This window comes from Rhipicephalus sanguineus, chromosome 2 (assembly GCF_013339695.2).
Source record: "Rhipicephalus sanguineus isolate Rsan-2018 chromosome 2, BIME_Rsan_1.4, whole genome shotgun sequence".
NCBI classification, from domain to species: domain Eukaryota; kingdom Metazoa; phylum Arthropoda; class Arachnida; order Ixodida; family Ixodidae; genus Rhipicephalus; species Rhipicephalus sanguineus.
Window position 1 is genome coordinate 216,399,961 of NC_051177.1, and position 20,539 is coordinate 216,420,499.

General features: G+C 46.7%; 1 protein-coding gene across 2 annotated transcripts in view; it reads right to left on the reverse strand.

Annotated features, from left to right (window-relative positions):
- Positions 1–585: 585 nt before the first annotated feature.
- LOC119384080 (transmembrane protein 117) overlaps positions 586–20,539 on the reverse strand; it is a 77,400-nt gene continuing 57,446 nt past the window's right edge. For both annotated transcript variants that reach the window (XM_037652364.2, XM_049412759.1), the window contains 2 exons: positions 20,270–20,439; positions 586–6,794 (listed from right to left, as the gene is read on the reverse strand). In XM_037652364.2, the coding sequence (XP_037508292.1) occupies positions 6,591–6,794; positions 20,270–20,439 (374 nt within the window). In that variant the 3' untranslated portion in view covers positions 586–6,590. The remainder of the gene's footprint in view (positions 6,795–20,269; positions 20,440–20,539) is intronic.

Genomic DNA, 20,539 nt, shown 5'->3' on the forward strand with positions numbered 1-20,539 from the left:
CCAGAGATTATTATTGAAACATAAGAGATCGCTAACCGGAGGCTCACCTTCTAATCTTTCTTTACATTGTCGAGAGTGTAAGTGCATGCCAACATTCGATGAATGTGCAGTTTTGTACCGGCATAGGAATGAAGAAACGCGCCTGATGATTGAGACATGGCATATCAATAATAGTGATAGTGCATGTGTGAGCCAACTGTCAATTTGCATAAAGATGAAATCAAATGCCTTAACAGTTATCTTTCATGTAGACCTCCACGCGTGCCGGATTGATAGGTTTGCCTATTGCATGCGCAGATAACTTTTCGTGCCTTCTTTCTTTTCTGCCGCTGTGCATCTCTTCAGTTGTTAGTCGGCGTTTGTGGTGTCGTGACCCCTTGCTTGTGTCCGTGTTTGCACGCCCTGTCTTTTTAGAATGAATACTTACCAACTAGCTCAGCTCTCTGTTATCCAAATGGTAAGGTATTGCTATGGATATTTCATTACAGTACTATAAAGCAGGATCGATGCAATAGCAGTCACACACACTTCAGAACCAAAAGGACAAAAAAGGTTGCAGTTGATTGCAGGAAGAATGCACACATGTTCACAACATCAGAAAAAGCTCTTTATTCCTAGTTTTGTGTATGGCATTCCTAGTCATGTCTATTCCTTTGCGTACGACATGCGCATGTAAATTTCATCAAGCATTCCATTCAACCATACCAGCTTGTGGTTGAAACCAAGCACTTTGCCGGTAAACCACTAGAACAAGCTTGCAACAGGTTTCTTTCACGGAGGGCAATATGCGGCAGTATACGCGGCACAGGTGCACACACACACACACACATGGATCTGTCACACAAGCGTGATCACTTTGGGGTGTCGACGGTGCGTCACAGAACTCGACTAGCCTCACATGCTGTTGTAAACAACACCGACTAAGTTTACCAATACTTGTAGCATATTTACAACACACTGTAGCTCTCACTTGCGGTAATTCCAGCAAGAAGGCAAACGAAAGCAAATGACAAATGTGGACACACATGAGGCGATGTGACTTTCATAAATAGCATTTCGTTTTGGTAAGGAGTATAGAAGGCCAGTGACAACAACGCCAAAACTTGACATGCAAGGAGCAAAATACACTGAAAGCTCATGCAGCGTCAGGTGAACATTGCACACAGTGCACAACAGCTTTGTGCATGGGGCATTGAGGGAGCCTCTTGCATACATGGAGACGTGCTTTTGCGACAGTAATCCACAGGTGATTGCACACGAGGCCACAAGTAGACTTTTGCAGCACACTTCAAAGCTACTGCGAATGAAACTTCCCAGAAGACAAGACTGTGCCATGTGAAACAGCTGATTCTAAAGCATCCTGTTCTCAAAGGGATAGTGGCATTTCGCTCATGCAGCGTTCATTCTGATGGCCAAAATTTTTTACGCAAATATATCAAGTCCAATGACACGTACTTCTCCTTTCCTGCTCCTCGGGCAAGAAATGGGTACAAGGGGCTTTTCATATGCCACATACAGTCATGCACCACTATACAGCAGAGTCTTTCCAGGTCAATGCAGGCATTGCAAATGAGGTACAAATGGTGTCAGAAGCACCGGTCCGAATTACGGCTGTTTTCTTCCACACAACAAAGGTAAGGTGGTCTCCCACGTGTTCCCATTAAATGCGCCTCGCTCGTGGCGTTTATTCATTGTCGCGTTCAGCAACAATGCGCATAGTGTCAGTGAGCTAACAACATGTCGTCCAAGAGTTCCAGCAACATCACCGACACAAACTTGAGATTCCCTCTGCACCGATTGAAATAAAATCTGCGGGGGCCATTTTAACAGAAATTAAAAATGATGCGCCATCTGTGTCTACTGGCCACTGTGCATGCGTTCCTGTCCCATCCCATCATATAAGTTCTGCGCTTAATATGCCAAGAACCATTTTCTCTGACCACCTTACATATATATATATATACATATATATATATGTATTCAGCTTAACCATAGTACTATTGATACTGCATAGTATCAACATCGTCCATTGCAAATTGGCATTGCTCCAGAAATGGTGGTCGTTCATAGTATCCGTCCCCTTTTCAAAAAGAGCCCTACCAGCCATACAAACCCACAGTTCCCTCTGCTGTCCCCAGCCCCCTTACTGGGGGAGTAAGCACGGTGTAAATAATTATGAAAGCAGTCTGATCACAATGTTTGACAATTGCTCACAAGGATGGTTCCGCTGAAAACTCTCCCTGCACTTCTGTCTTACTTTGAGTATGAGTCTTTTGTTTGGGTGCGCTGCTTCAGTAAGGATCACAAATTTTTGGCAGGCAAATGACAAAAGCAGAACCTTTTAATGTGTGTATGCACTGAACTGTGGGAAACATCTGTACAAATACTGTCTTCTGTGCCAAATAAAATTAAGAAAACACCACGCAAAAGCCCTCAGCATCGCACAAGGAAAGCGCAAGAGGCTCGGAACGCCAAGCAGCACCACTTTGCTTACACACTTCATCAACTGTTCTGTACAAAATTTTTGCCAGTTTCCTTTGGTAGATCGCACTGTGCAGATGGCACAGTTGTCAGTGATAAACAAGACATTGTCGATGACCTATTTCTATGGTGTCTTTTCTGACCCACCTAAAAAATCATCAAAGTTATACTAAAAACAATTTAATCGATGTTGCATCAAACCTAGTCTCTAAACAAAAGCGTCACCTGGTCTTGTGCCTCACCTTCAAAGGTGTGCCAAAACAAGATCTTCGGAGGGCATCTAGCATTTCTGAGGATTGGATGACGGCATGAAATATTCCACTGCTTAACATGTCATCATCAATTATTAACCACATTTTTCCATTTCTCCCTTAGGACAAAGCTTTATAGAATGATTTTCTACAGTAACTAAGCCATCCACAGTTTACAACTTCGCTTCCACTGCCGATATGGTCTGGCACATTTAGTTTTGTGGACTTTAATACAAAAAGGCACTCAACCTTGCCTGTGACGCAAAACTAATTTGATGACTCGCACTTCTGCATGTCAGTGACATTTCTTGTGAATTCCAGAGGAAGCATGACAGGCCTGGCACCTTTATTTTTCGTCTGTAGACTTCTTGAGTTAATTGATCAACCAGTTCAGATTGGACTTTTCACAGATGACTGATTGCCATTTAATGAAATTAAAGACCCTAGTAATTTCCTCAATAGCACAAACCTCCACAACATACACACATTGTTGGAACTCGGCTGGAACATCCATGTTTGCATGCCCATGTTCCATAAACGGTGCTTCCTAAAACACACACCAGGTGCTGTCAAACTATTAGCTTACAGTACATCAGTTAAAGGGCCCAAACTCAAACACGCATCTATTGCATGGTGCGCCAGTACTTTTAGGACAAACCAACGAAAGTCAGTTAGGTTTATTTATTCTAAATATTGTCACTCTGACTCATGCACTGAATCTTCACAGAATGGAAACACTGCAGCTGTGGCGAAAAACTGACCATCAATTTTTTTTCCACTCAAAGCATCATAATGTAATTAATGCTGCTTCCTTAATGTTCAGACAGGCTTGTACATTGAAACATTGAACTACTTGGTGATCCTCTTAAGATATCTCCGGCTTTGAAGCCACATTTAAAGCGTCGTTATGACAACTTTACTGGAGCAATGGTTGGCTATGGAGCTCACAGTGTCGTGTCCACAAAATGCCTTCTGAACAATGTCGAGCATGCATTTAGATTAGATGCACAAAACATAACCAGAAATCCAACAACAGTACCACAGCTACAATTCAGTGATTGCACATTAAGCACATGCCGACTAACTATCTTCGTTTCACAAATACATATATGGAAGAGACTTTGAGGGCCTTTGAATCGGTAAAATATGGTTTCAATATTCGATTCTCATTTACGTTGCCTGCTTGGGCAGAAAATAAAGGGTGAATATTTAGGGAAAAGAGTTGTTAAAGCACAGTGCAAACACGTGTATGATGTCACCTGTCATACATTTTGCATATGGGGGTCGTGTTTTGCAAAAAAACATTTGAAATGAGTATTTAACCGATATTCAATAGACCAAAGAAGACGCTGTCTCGTGTTATCACCAGCCTGATCATTTTTCCATAATTTGCCGCAGGCGAGTATGTTTGTTGGCAAGAGCGATGTTTCTCAAGGGGCCCTGAAGCATTTTCTGAACATACTGAGAAAATGTTGCCTATTTATAAATGATCAGTTCCTTTGAAAATGTGAGCCAGACACTGCATGCCACAGGAAACTCATACTCTATCCAATAAAAACACTGAGGAGAAATGTTGTAAGCAAGCGTCATCATTAACATTACCATAATTTGTTACGTGCATAGTCACCCCTACAGACTGAAAAAGAATGCATGAAAGAGGAACATACCGACCTAATTTTTTCAGCTCCTTACAAGTTACTTAAGCTTGAGCAAGGAAAAGTGTAAAAATCAATTCGGAGCACATTTGCAGTAAGCCACACTCCCCTCACTGGCAGATGCGTGAATGAAAGGTTACAAGAGCACAGTAATGTACAGTGGTGTTTGAAACACCTACACTGCGGCGACAACAAACAGTTATGCAGCTGTGTACACGGACAGCACAAATTAATTTTGTCGAGCAGCCAAAAATGTTTTACCCGCTCACCCAGCGCTGCTTTGTTGACACCGTTTTCAAGTTGTCATTGTTTCGCCCGTCTGGTCACGCCACTGGTATCGCAGTGTATATTTCTTTTGCCCAAGTCATCTATGTCACGTTACCCTTCCAAAACGAGTATCCTAAGCTTAATTAATTACGTAGGTTTAAAATTTGTAAGCTCCTCTGAACCACCTCTGATGTTTAAGGCTTACAGAGAAGGTGCGTTGCAGTGATGCCTCTCATCTTCATGTTTGAAGCAAGTCAAACCTCCCTATAACGCCATGACAAATTATTGGCTATACAGTCGAGTCCACTTATAACAATACGAAAATTCCATCGCTGTAACCTGTTATAAACAAGCTGCATACAAAAAAAAGAGGGATGGCAAGCCTGTTGCAGGAAAACTATAATATCGGATGGGATATGCCAACATACACGAGTAATAAGAAGGATACCGCTGCCGATTTTTTGCGCATTCTTGAAAATTCAGACGCTTTCACGACACCACCGCAAGCCCCTTAGAGCCAATGTATAAAGAAGTCTGAACATCTGAAGCTTCCAATGCTAAAACTCTTTGAAAACTCTTCAAAGTCCCATTTTCCTGACTTTTTGCTCAAATTGCATGTCCAAAACTGCATTTACAGAAGCCACAATCACTGCCACGTCGACCATCTCGCAGGCTCAAACCAGCGCTGTCACGAGTCAATCAATTTGCAGCCGTAGTGGATTTCAAAAGCCAGCTTTGCCGCGATGCCAAACGCTATGCGGAGAAACATACATACCGCATGGCTGGCGAGAGCAAGAAGGCTACAACACAGGTCCTATTGTACGAGGTCGCGGGAGTGCAGCAGCTTGAATTTCTTCCATTTATTCTTGCTTTTCAAGGATTTCGCGCTCCATTACCTTTCAGCACGGACACCCAGCAGCCGGAATTCATTGTTACAGTCGATAACGCAGCATGCGGGCATTGTTGTGAGGGTTGACGGTGCAGCAGCTACTCATTGTCATAACCAATATATTGCTAAAACCAGGATCATTATAAGTTGGTTCGACTGTAGCCATGTAATTGAAGGATAGTTTTGCCAGTATTATGATCATACATTTGTAAAAAATTTTCGGATTAAAGAAAAGATATTTTCGTGTCAGATGGAACTTAGTTATAATGAAGTTTTACTTCATTTCACAGAAAAGCTTGCATTGAGCAAAAAAGATCTCATGTTGCTCCTTCTGTGCTTTTTATAACGTCATTGTGAGATAACTTCTGCCAGTAACCTGTATTCACTGCTATTGTTATAAGTGGCTTCAAAGTAGTTCTATAATCACTATCAACTTTGACATTATTGCATGGTTGTGTAATAAACAAGACACCAACGACAAACGTAAAAGTGGGTCATTGTACATAAGGTAAAGAGCTGAAATGTCTTTAGCTCCAATAAACGTTTCTTGTCTGTGTTTCTTATACACAACTCTGCCATCTGCAACCACATGAAAGCATTGATGTAGGTTTTATACTAATGGCAAATTTTCGGCTCTGCCCGTCAACTACGCTCGCAATAGTTGGGACTGTCCACACATTCCAGTTGCTGCTCTTTCACCACCAAGGAAACTTTCCCTGCTCAGTGATTCAACAACACTGATCAAGTGAGACAATCCATCAACAAAGCAGCCATGACTGCCTGGCGCAACAGTACCTCACCAACCATTCAACCGGTCTTTGTACTAGGGTGGCCGCACAAATATCTCGTGCAACCCATTTCTTTTCCTCTAAGAGCAGCTCCACTCCTTCCTTTTGCATACCTTTAAAATTTGCATATCATCCTACCTGTCAAGGTCAGTCATTATCAAAATATGTTCCTCTCAGCTGCGGCAGCACCTTTAGCTATGCCAGTCATGGGCCAGCTGCGAGACCTTGTTTGCCAGCATTCCAAGAGCTTGGCACAAAGTCAGCAGGGTGCCTTGCTGGCTGATGTCTGGCCACAGCGTGCATCCCAGCAGACCACGAGGCGAGCTGGCTGTCCCCCTATGCTGGCAGTGGCCACTGGAGGGCGTGAACCTTGTTTCCAGCTGGAGCGAAACGACGGCCGCAGTCGACCACCTGCGGTTGCATGCGTCTTGGGTGGGAAGCGGCCATACAAGTAGGTCAGCACCTGCAAATGGTGTCACAGCCCATGTCATAAACGCGTCACTGTTTCTTACAGTTTAACCTTGTTATAACAAACACTGATACAGCAAACTAAATACCAACTCTGGTTGGTCACGCTTCATTTCAGCGACACTTTTGCTGGTTATAACGAAACTGAAAATGCTAGAGCCGCCGCAATTTCTGCCATAACGAAGGAGAGCAACAGATATTCACTTGGCAACTACGACCACATTTCATTGACATGAATTTGTTGCAAGCTTCTTGGGCGTGTGGTCGTTTCTCATACGTGAAACTTATTTTTCGATAACCAGCATTGTTTCAGGAATGAGTTGTGATTCACTGCAAAAGCACACTGAAGCACGAATAACGACGAGGGAGTCAACTGTGCCTTTTATGGCACCAGCTGCTAGCCATGCAAAGCTATAGTGGAGAGGTTAATCTCTTGTGACCACAAAAAAGCTGAAAGGAACGTCAGGAAATAAAAAAAAACTTATAAAAAGATAGTATGGTTCTATTCCATGGTTGTATGCATACGACAGACAGAATAGTGAGGATTAAGCAGAGAGAAGCAATAGTTCAGTTGCCTCCGTGGATAGTTAATTAAAACCTAAACCTAATTAAAAGGGCCACCCTGAAAGCATAGAGAAGTGCCTATAGGTCCGCCATAGGTGAACATAGGAAAGTGATGTTTGGTGGGTACATAGCACCGAAGTGTTGGGTTAGGAAGGAGTGTACTTACCACATGTAATACTTGATTAGAATTAATTAACATTTTCAATAGACCACAGCATACCTAGAGCTTTGGTGCAAATAGAACTAAGAATACAGGGTTTGGCATGTAGGTACATGTACAACAGCGGATTGCAGTAGTGCACTGTAACCTCCGTCTCAGTTGAGGGCCCGCTCGCATCAGGCGCATGGAGTGAGCGTCTCGCTGTCCTCGCCCTCCTCCTCTGACTCACCTGATCCAGTAAGACTGGCTCCATTTACGTACCACTGTGTGTACAGTCCACAGGTTTACATAACAGATGGCGGAAGGAAGAGACGGGAAAGAAGGTAGACTTCCAGCTGTTTATTTCTTGAGAACCACAAGCCAGTATATATAGGCATGCACAACACATGTGCCGCCCGTGTGCGCAAACCTCTGTGAACGCTGTTGCGCAAGTGTCACAAGGACCAACAAAACAGCCACAGCTATGCAAAGAAGCACAGCACAATACAGAATATCACCGCTTTCGCACCATCACACAAGACAAGCTGCTTCTACTGACATCTGACACCACTGCTCCGATCAACATGCTGCCACCAAAAAAGTGCTTGTAAAAAGTACCAGTGGCACGATCTAAAGATTATAAAACAGCCTCAAGCCCACAAACCACAAGAAAAAGACTAATCCTTGTAACAAAGCTATATAACAACAACAAAGGTAAAAAACGACAGAGGTGAGAAAAGGACTACAGGTGAAGAAACAACAGACAATAACATTTAGCAATGCTGCTAAGATGAACCATGTTGACCTAGAACGACATCAAAGAAACACACGACCAAAGAAACCTAAGAAGTTAAGAAGGCAGTTGTTTCTTTATCTGTCGTGCTTTTTTGCCTCTCTTTGTTGTTTTATGTAGAAGAAATAAGCTCTAGTAGTACTCGCTGTTGGCCTAGTGTTCAACACCATCATCGGCCTGACTACGCCCACTGCAGGGCAAAGGCCTCTCCCCCGTTCCGCCAATCAACCCAGTCGTGTGCTTGCTGCTGCCATGTTACAAGTTCTTAATCACATCTCTCTGCCTCCCCCTCATGCGTTTGCCTGCTCTTGGAATCCAGTCGGTTACTATTAATGACCAGCAGTTATCTTGCCTTAGCGATACATGCCCTGCCCATTTCTTCTTGATTTGGAAGAGATGTCCTTAATACCCGTTTGTTCCAAGTACGTTCAACAATTGAAAGTAAAAGGTTCACGTGGAGCAAACTCACACTCTTTATTCCATGTGAACATGTCATTTTTTTTTCATGCAACCTTTTACTCTCAAGTATTTAACACACTAGGCTCTACTAGAGTTTATTGATGCTACATCCGGGCCTTCTTTTCTGGATACATCTGCATCGTTTCCTTCACAGAAGTATTACCTACCGTATATTGCCGATTATAAGTCGACGTTTTTCTCATAAAATGTCCTTCAAAAGTTCGGGGGTCGACCTATAATCGGAGTCGACTTATCTGTGGGGTCCGACAAAAGGTCGTCGTCCTCGGATTTCCTGCTATTTGACGCATCGATAACATCAGCCGCAGAGGCAGCGGAGTCGCGGCAACAGCTATCTCCCAACGCGTGCGCGCTGCTTCCGGAGCCGGACATTTTTGCGATCTGCCACGACGATCGCGAAACTATAGCGAAACCACGCGAGGCGAAACTATGGAGCGCGTTTAAAAATCACCGCCGCATGGCATTAATGCGAACTGCTAGGGAAACACTGTCTTGAAAGCAGCATTTCAAACTTTTGATAGAGGGCAAACGATGCTCTATGAATAAAGAGGAATTTACCTTGCGACGTGCCCTGCAGTTTTGTTTTCATACAATAGAAACGATTTGCTCACAAACCATCAGCGTCCGTGTGGGCTGGCAACACTTCACGGGGAACTAAACCACATCACCAGTCACATGCGCCCACAAGCATCTTCGCGTCTTTTTGCACTCATGCCTGTTCGCCATTTCTGCATTTCGCTTCGCTTGTGAGCAGTGGTGTGCGCGATTTGCGACGCTGCCAAATGGTTGCCAAGGTGCCACCGCTATGCTGGCAACACTACAGCGCTGCTTTCGAGAGGCAAGCGATCCTCTACGCAGAGTCGGAAAGCAACGTTGAAGCAGGGCGCAAGTTTGACGTGCAGGAAAAGTGCGTGAGGGAATGGAGAAAAAAAGGACCAAGATCTTCGCGTGCGCTGCTACACGCCATTCCTTTCGCGGACCGAAGTCTGGACGATGCCCTGCCGTTGAGGAGGCGGTTCGGGATTGGGTTCACGACCACCGGCACCCGTTCCGACGGCGAGCAGCAGCAGTGGCTCACACGATGGCAATGACCGTAACTGCGTCCTTCTCTCAAGCGACTACGAGTCATAAGCAATGTTTCACAGGCAAATAAATGTTTCTTTGCATCACTCCCTCTTCTGAAAAACTTACTGCTGAGCTATGGCCGCAGCATGAGGCTGTGTTCGGGGTCAACTTCTTTTTCCCCTAGAAGGGGTTGCAAGTTGGGGGGTCAAATTATAATCGGGGTCTACTTATAATCGGCAATATACGGTAGTTCCATCTAACGTATCGAGCCAGACCGATTGCCTTCGACAAGGCCTGTTCGGATGCGCCTAACCTTCACTGGGGCATTCTATACAGGTCAGCTAGATGATAAAATCGACGCCAATTCCTCACCCTTCCCATGAGTGTTCGTGCACCAGCAAAGACTCGAAAGACCTTTTTGTACAGTCGCCACTTATCCAGCGACTCGTGAAGGCCTTGCATGATACGTGCTCAACTCTCTAGCCTTGCACGTCACCCGAGGGTTCACACTGTTGTGCAAATAAAAATTATTATTATTCTACATCTATGTTGGTGTTCACACAGAACACTAAAGAACCACTCAGCCATCTGGATTGCATAGACATGTGGACAGAACTGGGGCATGATGTGAAGCTGTGCCAATGCTGGATAAATAAAGGTCATATGTATCACGTATTTGTTAGTGTGTTATTTACTTTTTCATATTGTTACGAGAAAACGTATATTTACAAATATATACAAGCAGAAATAGACGCTGAGACAATGGCGGACCGGAGCCTGTCCTTTCAGCACTTCGTCGTTGTCCCCCTTTCAGAGTGGGTCCCACTACCACCTTGAGCCACTGGCCCACTGCTACCTTGTGACACTACCCCGCGGCGTAAAAGCGCCGACCCGGCGCTGGTCATGGAAGTAGTGAGGTGGACGGCACATATGGTTTCAGTCTTGCGACGTGCACAACAGTGGATGGCGTTGGCGTTGACTGCACTGAATCGGCGACTCGCTGTATTTCATATGTGAGGTCAGTGACCTTCCGCAGGACTTTGTATGGTCCGTCATAGCGAAATAACAACTTTTCTGAGAGACCGATGCGACGACATGGGGTCCACAATAGGACAAGTGAACCGGGTTCATAAGAGACATCTCGGTGTCGGCGATCATACAGGTCTTTTTGAGAGGCCTGAGATGCTGTGAGGCGCTCTCGGGCAATCTGTCGTGCTGTGTCGGCTCGGGCAATGGCATCGAGAACGTATGTGACAGGCGAGTTCGAGCCAGTGGGAAGCAGCGTGTCAAGAGGGAGGGATGGCTCACGTCCATACAGAAGATAAAACGGGGAATAACCTGTGGTGTCATGCCTGGAGGAGTTGTAAGCGAATGTGACGTAGGGTAACGTTGCGTCCCAGTCGCGGTGGTCGGCAGAAGCGTACATCGACAACATGTCGGTGAGAGTGCGGTTCAGGCGTTCCGTAAGCCCATTAGTTTGCGGGTGGTATGCCGTTGTGAATTTGTGGTTCGTAGAACAGGAACGAACAATGTCCTGGATGACGCGGGACAAGAAGTATCGGCCTTGGTCGGTGAGAAGCTGGCGAGGAGCACCGTGATGCAAGATGATGTCATGCAGTAGAAAGTCGGCGACATCAGTTGCGCAGCTGGTGGGAAGAGCGCGGGTAATGGCGTAACGTGTGGCGTAGTCAGTCGCTACGGCGACCCACTTGTTCCCGGATGCAGAAGTGGGGAATGGTCCGAGGAGGTCGAGCCCGACGCGGTAGAATGGTTCGGCGGGGATGTCAATAGGCTGGAGGTGTCCGGCTGGAAGCATTGTTGGTCGTTTTCGACGTTGACAGAGGTCGCAGCTGCTGACGTACTTTTGCACGGAGCGATAAAGGCCTGGCCAGAAGAAACGGCGCCGGACGCGATCGTAAGTGCGTGTAACTCCAAGGTGACCGGCGGTAGGTTCATCATGGAGCTGGCGAAGAACATCTGCCCGCAAATGGGAAGGCACGACGAGAAGGCGTTCAGGGCCGTGGGGGCGCATATTGTGGCGGTATAGAACACCGTCGTGAAGGCAGTACAAGTGTAGAGAACTGCTTGGAGTTCCGGAACTCAGACTGTCAATGATGGGACGTAAAACCGAGTCGCGGCGTTGCTCACAACCTATATCGAGGAAGTCTGATATTGAGAATACCCCAGACTCAGCGGGTCCCTCTGCGGTGTCGGGTGGATCCACTGGGTACCGTGACAGACAATCGGCGTCCTGATGGAGTTGGCCGGATTTGTAAACCACCGAGAAGGTGTATTCTTGAAGGCGGAGAGACCAACGACCGAGGCGGCCCGTGGGATCTTTGAGCGAAGAGAGCCAGCACAGGGCGTGATGGTCAGTTACAACAGTAAAGCTGCGGCCGTACAGGTATGGGCGAAACTTAGCAACTGCCCAAACTAGAGCAAGGCACTCTCTTTCGGTGATTGAATAGTTCCTCTCCGCCGTGGACAACAGTCGGCTGGCGTAGGCGATGACGCAGTCTCGTCCGTGTTGAAGCTGAGCGAGAACAGCACCAATCCCATGGCCACTCGCGTCGGTGCGAACCTCTGTCGGGGCGGTGGGATCAAAGTGGGCTAATACTGGAGAAGTTGTGAGGGCTGTAACGAGCGCCGAAAACGCAGCAGCTTGAGGCGAACCCCAAGTAAAGTTGACGTCTTTCTTGAGTAGTTCTGTGAGAGGACGCGCAATATCGGCGAAATTTCGGATGAAGCGGCGGAAATAGGAACACAACCCGAGAAAGCTGCGGACATCTTTAGCCGAACAAGGTACGGGAAATTGTGTCACTGCGCGAATTTTGTCGGGATCAGGCTGGACGCCAGCTGCGTTAACGAGGTGACCCAGTACAGTTATTTCACGACGGCCAAAACGGCATTTGGAGGAGTTCAACTGTAGACCAGCTTTGCGGAATACCTCGAGAACAGTGGAGAGCCGCTCAAGATGGCTTGCGAATGTTGGTGAAAAAACGATGACATCGTCCAGGTAGCACAAGCATGTTGACCACTTGAAGCCGCGTAGAAGGGAATCCATCATCCGCTCAAAGGTGGCAGGAGCATTGCAAAGCCCAAACGGCATGACCTTAAATTGGTACAGGCCATCTGGGGTTACAAATGCGGTTTTTTCTCGGTCTTGCGGATCAACAGCGATCTGCCAATAACCAGATCGAAGGTCAATGGATGAGAAGAACTTGGCGCCATGAAGGCAGTCGAGTGCGTCATCGATGCGTGGCAAGGGGTAAACGTCCTTCTTAGTGACCTTGTTGAGGTGCCTGTAGTCAACGCAAAATCGCCATGTATTGTCCTTCTTCTTTACAAGCACGACAGGAGATGCCCACGGACTAGCTGATTGTTCGACGACACCTTTGGCGAGCATCTTTTCGACTTCTTTCTGGATGACAGCGCGTTCGGCAGCGGACACACGGTAAGGGCGCCGGTGAATTGGGTTGGCATCGCCGGTGTTAATGTGGTGGGTCACAACCGATGTCTGGCCTAAAGGGCGGTTGTCAAGATCGAAGATATCGGCATAGGATGTCAAGAGACCACGCAGGTCTTGTGCTTCAGTGGGCGGAAGATCGGGCGCTATCATTTTCTCAATGTCAGTGCGTGCAAGGTCGAGTGCAGTGAGCGAGTTGGCATGGTGACTAGGAACACCTGCTGATAACTGAGAGATATGGCAATCTTGCAGTGACGACACGACGCCGAGCGTCATACGTGCAGGCAGCACATGGGTGGTTAGACCGAAGTTCAAGAGAGGTAGACAAGTCTGGTTGCGGCATACTGTGACCACAGTGTGCGGCACGGCAACAGAATACTTCAAGACGACGTCGGTAATCGGTGAAACAACATATTCACCATCGCGCACAGGTGGATCAAGGATAAGCTGGACGTACGTCGCGGCTTGAGGCGGAAGATGCACAAACTCCATGGCACATAGGCGACTGGGAGCGTCATGGTCAACGTAGGCGTCTAGAGGGAGTTCCAGCTGAAGAAGGCCCGTCGAGCAGTCGATAAGAGCGGAGTGCGTCGAAAGAAAGTCGAGACCGAGGATCACGTCATGTGGGCACTGCGCAAGCACGGTGAACAATACGATGGTCTGACGGCCAGCAATACACACGCGAGAGGTGCACATACCAAGAACTGTAGATGTGCTCCCATCGGCAACTATTACTGCACACTGAACAGGAGGCGTGAGCACTTTGCGCAGTTTTTCCCGGAGAGCAGCACTCATCACTGAAATCTGTGCACCAGTGTCTATTAGGGCTGTAACGGTAACGTTATCCACCAAGATTTCTAAAATGTTTCGGCGTGTAGGAATCGTCAACAGAGGATTTGAAGTCCGGGTCGTTGTCGCAGCGTCACCTCCGGGAGCTGCATGGACTAGTTTCCCCGAGGTCGAGGGGCCAGGCCGTGTAGGGGACGTTGATCGACGAACAAGCGGCGATAGAGATCGACGGCCTTGGGGTGACGGGGATCGGCTGAACCTTCTGCTTGGAACGTGGACATCAGTAGCCTGGAGATCGGAACGAGGAGAAAGCCTGCGCGAGTTGCCTTCAAATCGGCGCCATGTCCCGGTGTTCCAGGAAGTCGACGACCACCGATTGCGACAGTGGCGCGCAATGTGTCCTACGCGAGAGCAGTGGAAGCAGATTGGCCGATCATCAGTTGTCCTCCATTCAGCAGGGTTTCGGTAGCGTGAAGGGTACACTGGGTTCTGGTTGACGACGGCAGGAGTGCTCTCGGGAGTGCGAATAGAGCAAACAGGTGCTATGCCGAGATTCGCAATCTCTTGGCGTACGACTGCTTGTATGAGCGATACGGTGGACGCGTTAGCCTGTGGAACGTCAGCAGGAACCATTGCTTCCAGTTCACGACGGACGATGCGGGTGACATTTTCTGACGACGTAGCCTGCGTGAACGTGGGGGGGTCTTGGCAGGTCGATGTGGCTGCAGTATTAGGTAGTCGTACGAAATGGCGGCTGATGCGACGACTCTTGGCCTGCTCAAAACGCTGACATTCCTTGACCACGGCGTCGACGGTGGTGCAATCCTTCACAATCAGTAGACTGAACGCGTCGTCGGCAATCCCCTTCAAGATATGGGCAATCTTGTCAGCCTCCGTCATGTTCCCGTCAGCTTTTCGACAAAGACCCAGTACGTCCTGTATGTAGCAGACGTAAGACTCTGTCGACGTCTGAACGCGGGACTCGAGATCTTTTCTTGCGGCCTGCTGGCGACCAAATGGCCTGCTGAACAACTCGATGAGCTTCGACTTGCAGGTGTCCCAGGTGGTTAATTCCGACTCGTGCGTCTCGTACCAAACGAGGGCGGTATCCCTGAGGTAGAAGACCACGTTGGCGAGCATCAACGTGGGGTCCCACCTGTAATACTCGCTGACGCGCTCGTACAATGCGACCCAGTCCTCCACATTCACCTTGTCTTTGTCAGTGCCCGAAAAGGTTCCTGGGTCTCGAGGAGGCAGGAGAACCACATGGGGCTGCTGCTGCTGCTGCTGCTGCTGCTGCGCCGGCGAACCTCGGTCAGTCATTGCAGGGAAAGGGAGGCGACGACCGCTCCGAAGTTCCGTGTTGGTTTTCCGAGAGGAAACGCAGGCACGCAGGTGTACCCAGCACCTCCACCAATAATGTTACGAGAAAACGTATATTTACAAATATATACAAGCAGAAATAGACGCTGAGACAATGGCGGACCGGAGCCTGTCCTTTCAGCACTTCGTCGTTGTCCCCCTTTCAGAGTGGGTCCCACTACCACCTTGAGCCACTGGCCCACTGCTACCTTGTGACAATATATTTGTGCTTGGAAGCTGAAATATCTTTTCTCCCTGCTACTTTTAGAAATTCCGGCTTGAAATGCGTGAAAGCTTGCAGTGTGGCTGATCATGCTCATTGCAGTGTGTCAAGTCAAATTCATGCATGTTTTAGCTACCTCTTCAATTTCTCAGGTTTTTTTCGTGACAGCAGTGCACAGACTTTCACTTCATAGGCTTCACAGTGCTAGGCACTAGAACTGTGACACGTTAATCTAGCCAGAAAGCAGATGTTGATGTCCTCAAGCAAATTTTGGATGTTTCTCTGCTATATGAAATAAAAAACAAAAAAAACACTACCACATCCCACGAACACAATCTCGCTTATCACCACGACATAAACATGCTTGGTTATCTGTGCTGCAAGGAGTGCTTGCCACATTTACAATCAGCTGCAAATAATTTGAAAGGTCCTGTTGAATGCAAAGGCTAATGCATTCGAGCACAGCCTTCTAAAGCCTTGGCATATCATTTTGTAAACTTCTATGATCTAAACACAGTTAATTATGGCAAAAAGTTCCAAGCGTAGTTTGTAAACTGTCTCACAAGGCATAACTAAATGTCGGAAGGACTCTCATAATTACTTCCCCTCACTGCCGTGATGTTTGGTTGTAATGTAATTAATAATTTCAGGCGTTTCACAAGCAAACCATGATATGATTATGAGTCGTACAGTAGTTGGCAGCTTTAGATTGATTCTGACTGCCTGGGGCATCGATGCAGTTGCTGCCTTGAAGAAGACAAGACCGCTTTTTCAAATGTGGTGATCTCTTCCAGCTTCCGCCTTCCCCTGAACTTGAGACGTAAATCTAAGTACACAAGTGTTCTCGAATTTTGGCCCCATTGAAATACAGCCACCGTGGCCGGGAATAGAACCCACTTCGTTGAGCTCTGCAGTGCCCTGTAATGCAACTAATGCCATTGTTCGATTTCAACGTTACTGAAATGTAGATTGCATAACACTGTAGACAGCTAATAACCGTGGACGATCATAAGCACCCCTGCGTCAGATGCCTGGTAAACCATTCACAAGTACAACATCGCAAGCATGAGGTTCGAGATGACCTGTTGCAGTGGATGTTCAGATATTTCACCGTCCTTGCAGAATGGACTTTTGGGGGTAGATATCCTGTCATTGCATGGCAGTCCTGGAAAAACAAGTAATCACATCACCAGATATTGATAAGCGTAACGTGTGAATATGAAATTTCGCTAAAATAAACTGTACGTAGGTCAACAAACTCACTCGGACTCAGATCAAGCCGCGAGTCTGGGTGAGTAATATTTTGGTGAGTTTGAGTCCAAGTGAATTCGGTTGAGACAAATTTTAGTGAGTCTGAGTCCGGTTCAGGAAAATTTGGTGAGTCTGAGTCCAAGTGAGCCCTAAGCGCAAAATATATTTCTTGAGTGAGTCTGAGTGAGCTCCAAATTTTTTTGCCGACCTATGGTGGTAACTACTCAACTTCAGCATTACTGTCAGCCTTATGACAGCTCACGTTGATACCCACTTCTACTCGCAGATACTTCAACACACTAGCGTTCATATGCCAGCTCATTATTTATTGATCAGAGGCGTACCTTGAGCCCCCCTTGCCTCCCCCCCCCCCCCTGCAAAATTTTTCAAAGCATATTCTTTATAAGAATATCTCGTGTGAGTCATATCTTTAAATAAAAATGTCCTTACTGGATTACAGTCACTGGTAACTTGTACTATGTGAAAGTACAAGATCAAGATGCGTATCGCAGAGCACCGATTATGCGAGATATTGGCGCTTAAAGGGACTGTCTACCGTACTTCATCGCTTTTCTGTTGTGTACCGCATTCGAAAGCATACCGTCTGAAGTGTCCAACCTTGCAGCGGTTTCTCTGGAAAGTGAGTAGAAAATTTTAAAACAGAATTTTTCGATCTGCATTTGGTCTTCTTCCATTGGTGTGAATACGGCCCACAACACTGGTTGGTGGACGCGATGACGATTGTAGTGCCAGTAAAACTTAAAACCGAAAGCACGTGTCATTTCTGTAGGATTTCTTTTTTTTTTTCTGAACACTAATGCAATGAATGTAACAGTCGTTTTAAGCGCACGATCGGTTAAATGAAGCCTTATTATACGATTACAGAACACTCCTTTTGCTATGATTGCAGTCTATGTGTTTATTTTAGCACTGCTGCCGCAATCTTCCCACAGACGTTTCTGCAACGGTCTTGCAGGCAAACGATGTAACGAAACTCCTGTACTGATGTAGCGATTATAAATGCATGCCTTCACAGCGCAGCACACGCGAGACATCCTAACGACAGTGCAGCGTAACGGTACAACCAGCACGGGGTGTTGAAGCAGAAGAACTCGAAAGCGGCGGCATCAGCAGCGCCGCCAGGCGTCTTTTTGGGCGCGTGAGATAAAAAAATACAGCAAAAATTACTTTTTGACGCAATCGAAAGCTGTTTCAAGAGTGGAAAATACACTCTCAAGTTCTACATGTTTGTTTTTAAGCAAAATAAGTCCACCTGCGTGGATAGTCTGTCACACCTATAGAATGCGGGAATTGCGACCACTTTGCTGTTGGGTGACGCTAGCGGTCATTCTTGCACGGTTTTCAACATCAGATTAAAATTATAATTCTTTTTTTATGGGACGAAAGCGTGCTCATTGCCGCCGATGTGACGAACGATCTTCTCAATTTCACCACAATCAAAAAAATTTTTCCGAGCGGTAGACAGTCCCTTTAAGTGTGTCGACATCCTCATTGAAAAGCTAATTATATGCGAACGGACTCACGAGTCAACTCACTCAGACTCGGATCAATCCATGAGTTTGAGTCCGAGTGAGTAATATTTAGGTGAGTCTGAGTCCAAGTGAGTCCGGTTGAGAAAAATTTGAGTGAGTCCGAGTCCGAGTGAGTCTGGTTGAGGAAAATTTTGGTGAGTCTGAGTCTGAGTGAGCCCTAAGGGCAAGATATATTCCATGAGTGAGTCTGAGTCCAGATTTTTTGCCGACGTTGAGTAAACATATAAGCATAGTGAACGAGTAAACAGCAGTTTGTACTACATATATGAAAAAACACGCCTTATAACGCTTGTTGTATCACCTGGGGTTGCTTCTTTACAAGATGTGTCATGTAGCAGGTGCTTTGCCCATTATGTACAGATTTTTCCTTGTCAGTTGGACCAGGAGGCTATGGCAGAAAAAAAACAAACAAGAATATTCCTGATACCGGTTTCTTTATCACACTAAACCGAAAGTACGTTATGTGAAACATTTGTAGCGCTAAATGTGTATTAAAAATAACTGACAACGCCGAGACCTTGCTTCTCAAATGCGACTGCAGCAAAGTATGGCTCGTACGTTTTCTGCACCGATACATGGGCTAGTTACGAAGACAGATGCAAGGCATTAGTGATGTGTTTGTCCCCTTTTATTGGTTTGAGTTACCAGGCGATAAACTTCTGGAATGCACTTCTATTGACTCAGCAACTCGCTCCCACATGAAGCCACGTTGCAAAGAATGCTTGTTTTCTCGGCAGAAGAGTATGACACGTTGAAAAATTTAATATTGCACGCACGAAGTCATTGTTAAAAAACAGAAGCAATGGATTTTTACTCACCAGTCCGTACAACGACGGGCTTGAAACGAGTGCTCGTCCAGTGAACGCTTCAGCGGGCCTTTTGTTCTCCTGAAGTGAGCTGAATGCACTTTGTGAAAGCATTTTAACGAGTCAAAACAAACAGAACGAAAGCTAGTGTGTCGGCCGGCAGTGGCTCGAAATATTTACAGTGAAACAAAACAGCGCGAGACTCATCCGAACGCACCGCGAACCGTTGCCTGCCATTGCGTCGCCTCTGCCGCTGTATATTTTGAACAGACGATAATGATGTCGATAGGCTGCTGACATTCACGAGTCAGCTGGAGCAAAAACGATTACAAAAGATTGCGGTACCTGGCAAGGCCAATCGGTATAAACAGCAGTTTGTTTTATTTAAGTGTAGCATTATACAAAGTAGTATTTTGAATTGAAATTGGGCCCCGACGAGGGCGCCCCTACATGTGAGTGCAATAGCGCGGATGGCGGCCCCTATTGAGTCCTAAGGCAGGAGTCAGTAGACCCACTCTCGGTGCTTGAAGCCAGAAGGCGCCGCGGTTGATTTTTTCGCCTTCTGTAGCAGTTTCTAGAACGTGAGAGTATCCGGGCCCTGGGCACATTGTATTGGTCTCTCTCTCTAGTATCAACATCGTCAGTTTTGTATTGAAAAGCTGGTGCTACATTCAGGTGAATCTTTATTTTGAACTCACAAACACCGGGTGCACATTAGATTCGAGTAAATACGGTATTTTTTTGCTCAGACTGTACAAGAGAGGCGTCGTACAAGGCGGTGTCGCTGTGAAATTCTGTCACATGATCGAGGTTTTTGGTACGTTGTTTCTACGGGAGTTTTGCCGGGACCAAACCGATTCGTCGTAAAATTCGGGTCTTCCTATAACCGGTGGACATCCCATAACCGGGGGACATATAATCGAGGTTCCACTGTCTGTAGTAGTTGGGCAGATAATGAAGAGAAGTTTTCGTGATAGCATACCCCAAACATGGCAAATCCCAGCAAAGAAGGCAGGAAGGCCAGCCCCTTGACTGATAGTGGGTATCCCAGGTAGCGCGAGTTCATGAGGATGTCCTCCTCCGCCAGGCTGCGATTGGTGGCTGGATTCAACTGGTTCAGCCTGTACTCCAGGGTCCACAGAGTCCGGTTGCCTGCAGCACGGGAGGACTCTGTGACTGCACGCACCTCAGCTGCTACAGTAGAATGATGCACCATTATTAGGTATCTTTACACTCAAGTCGCCAATTGTTA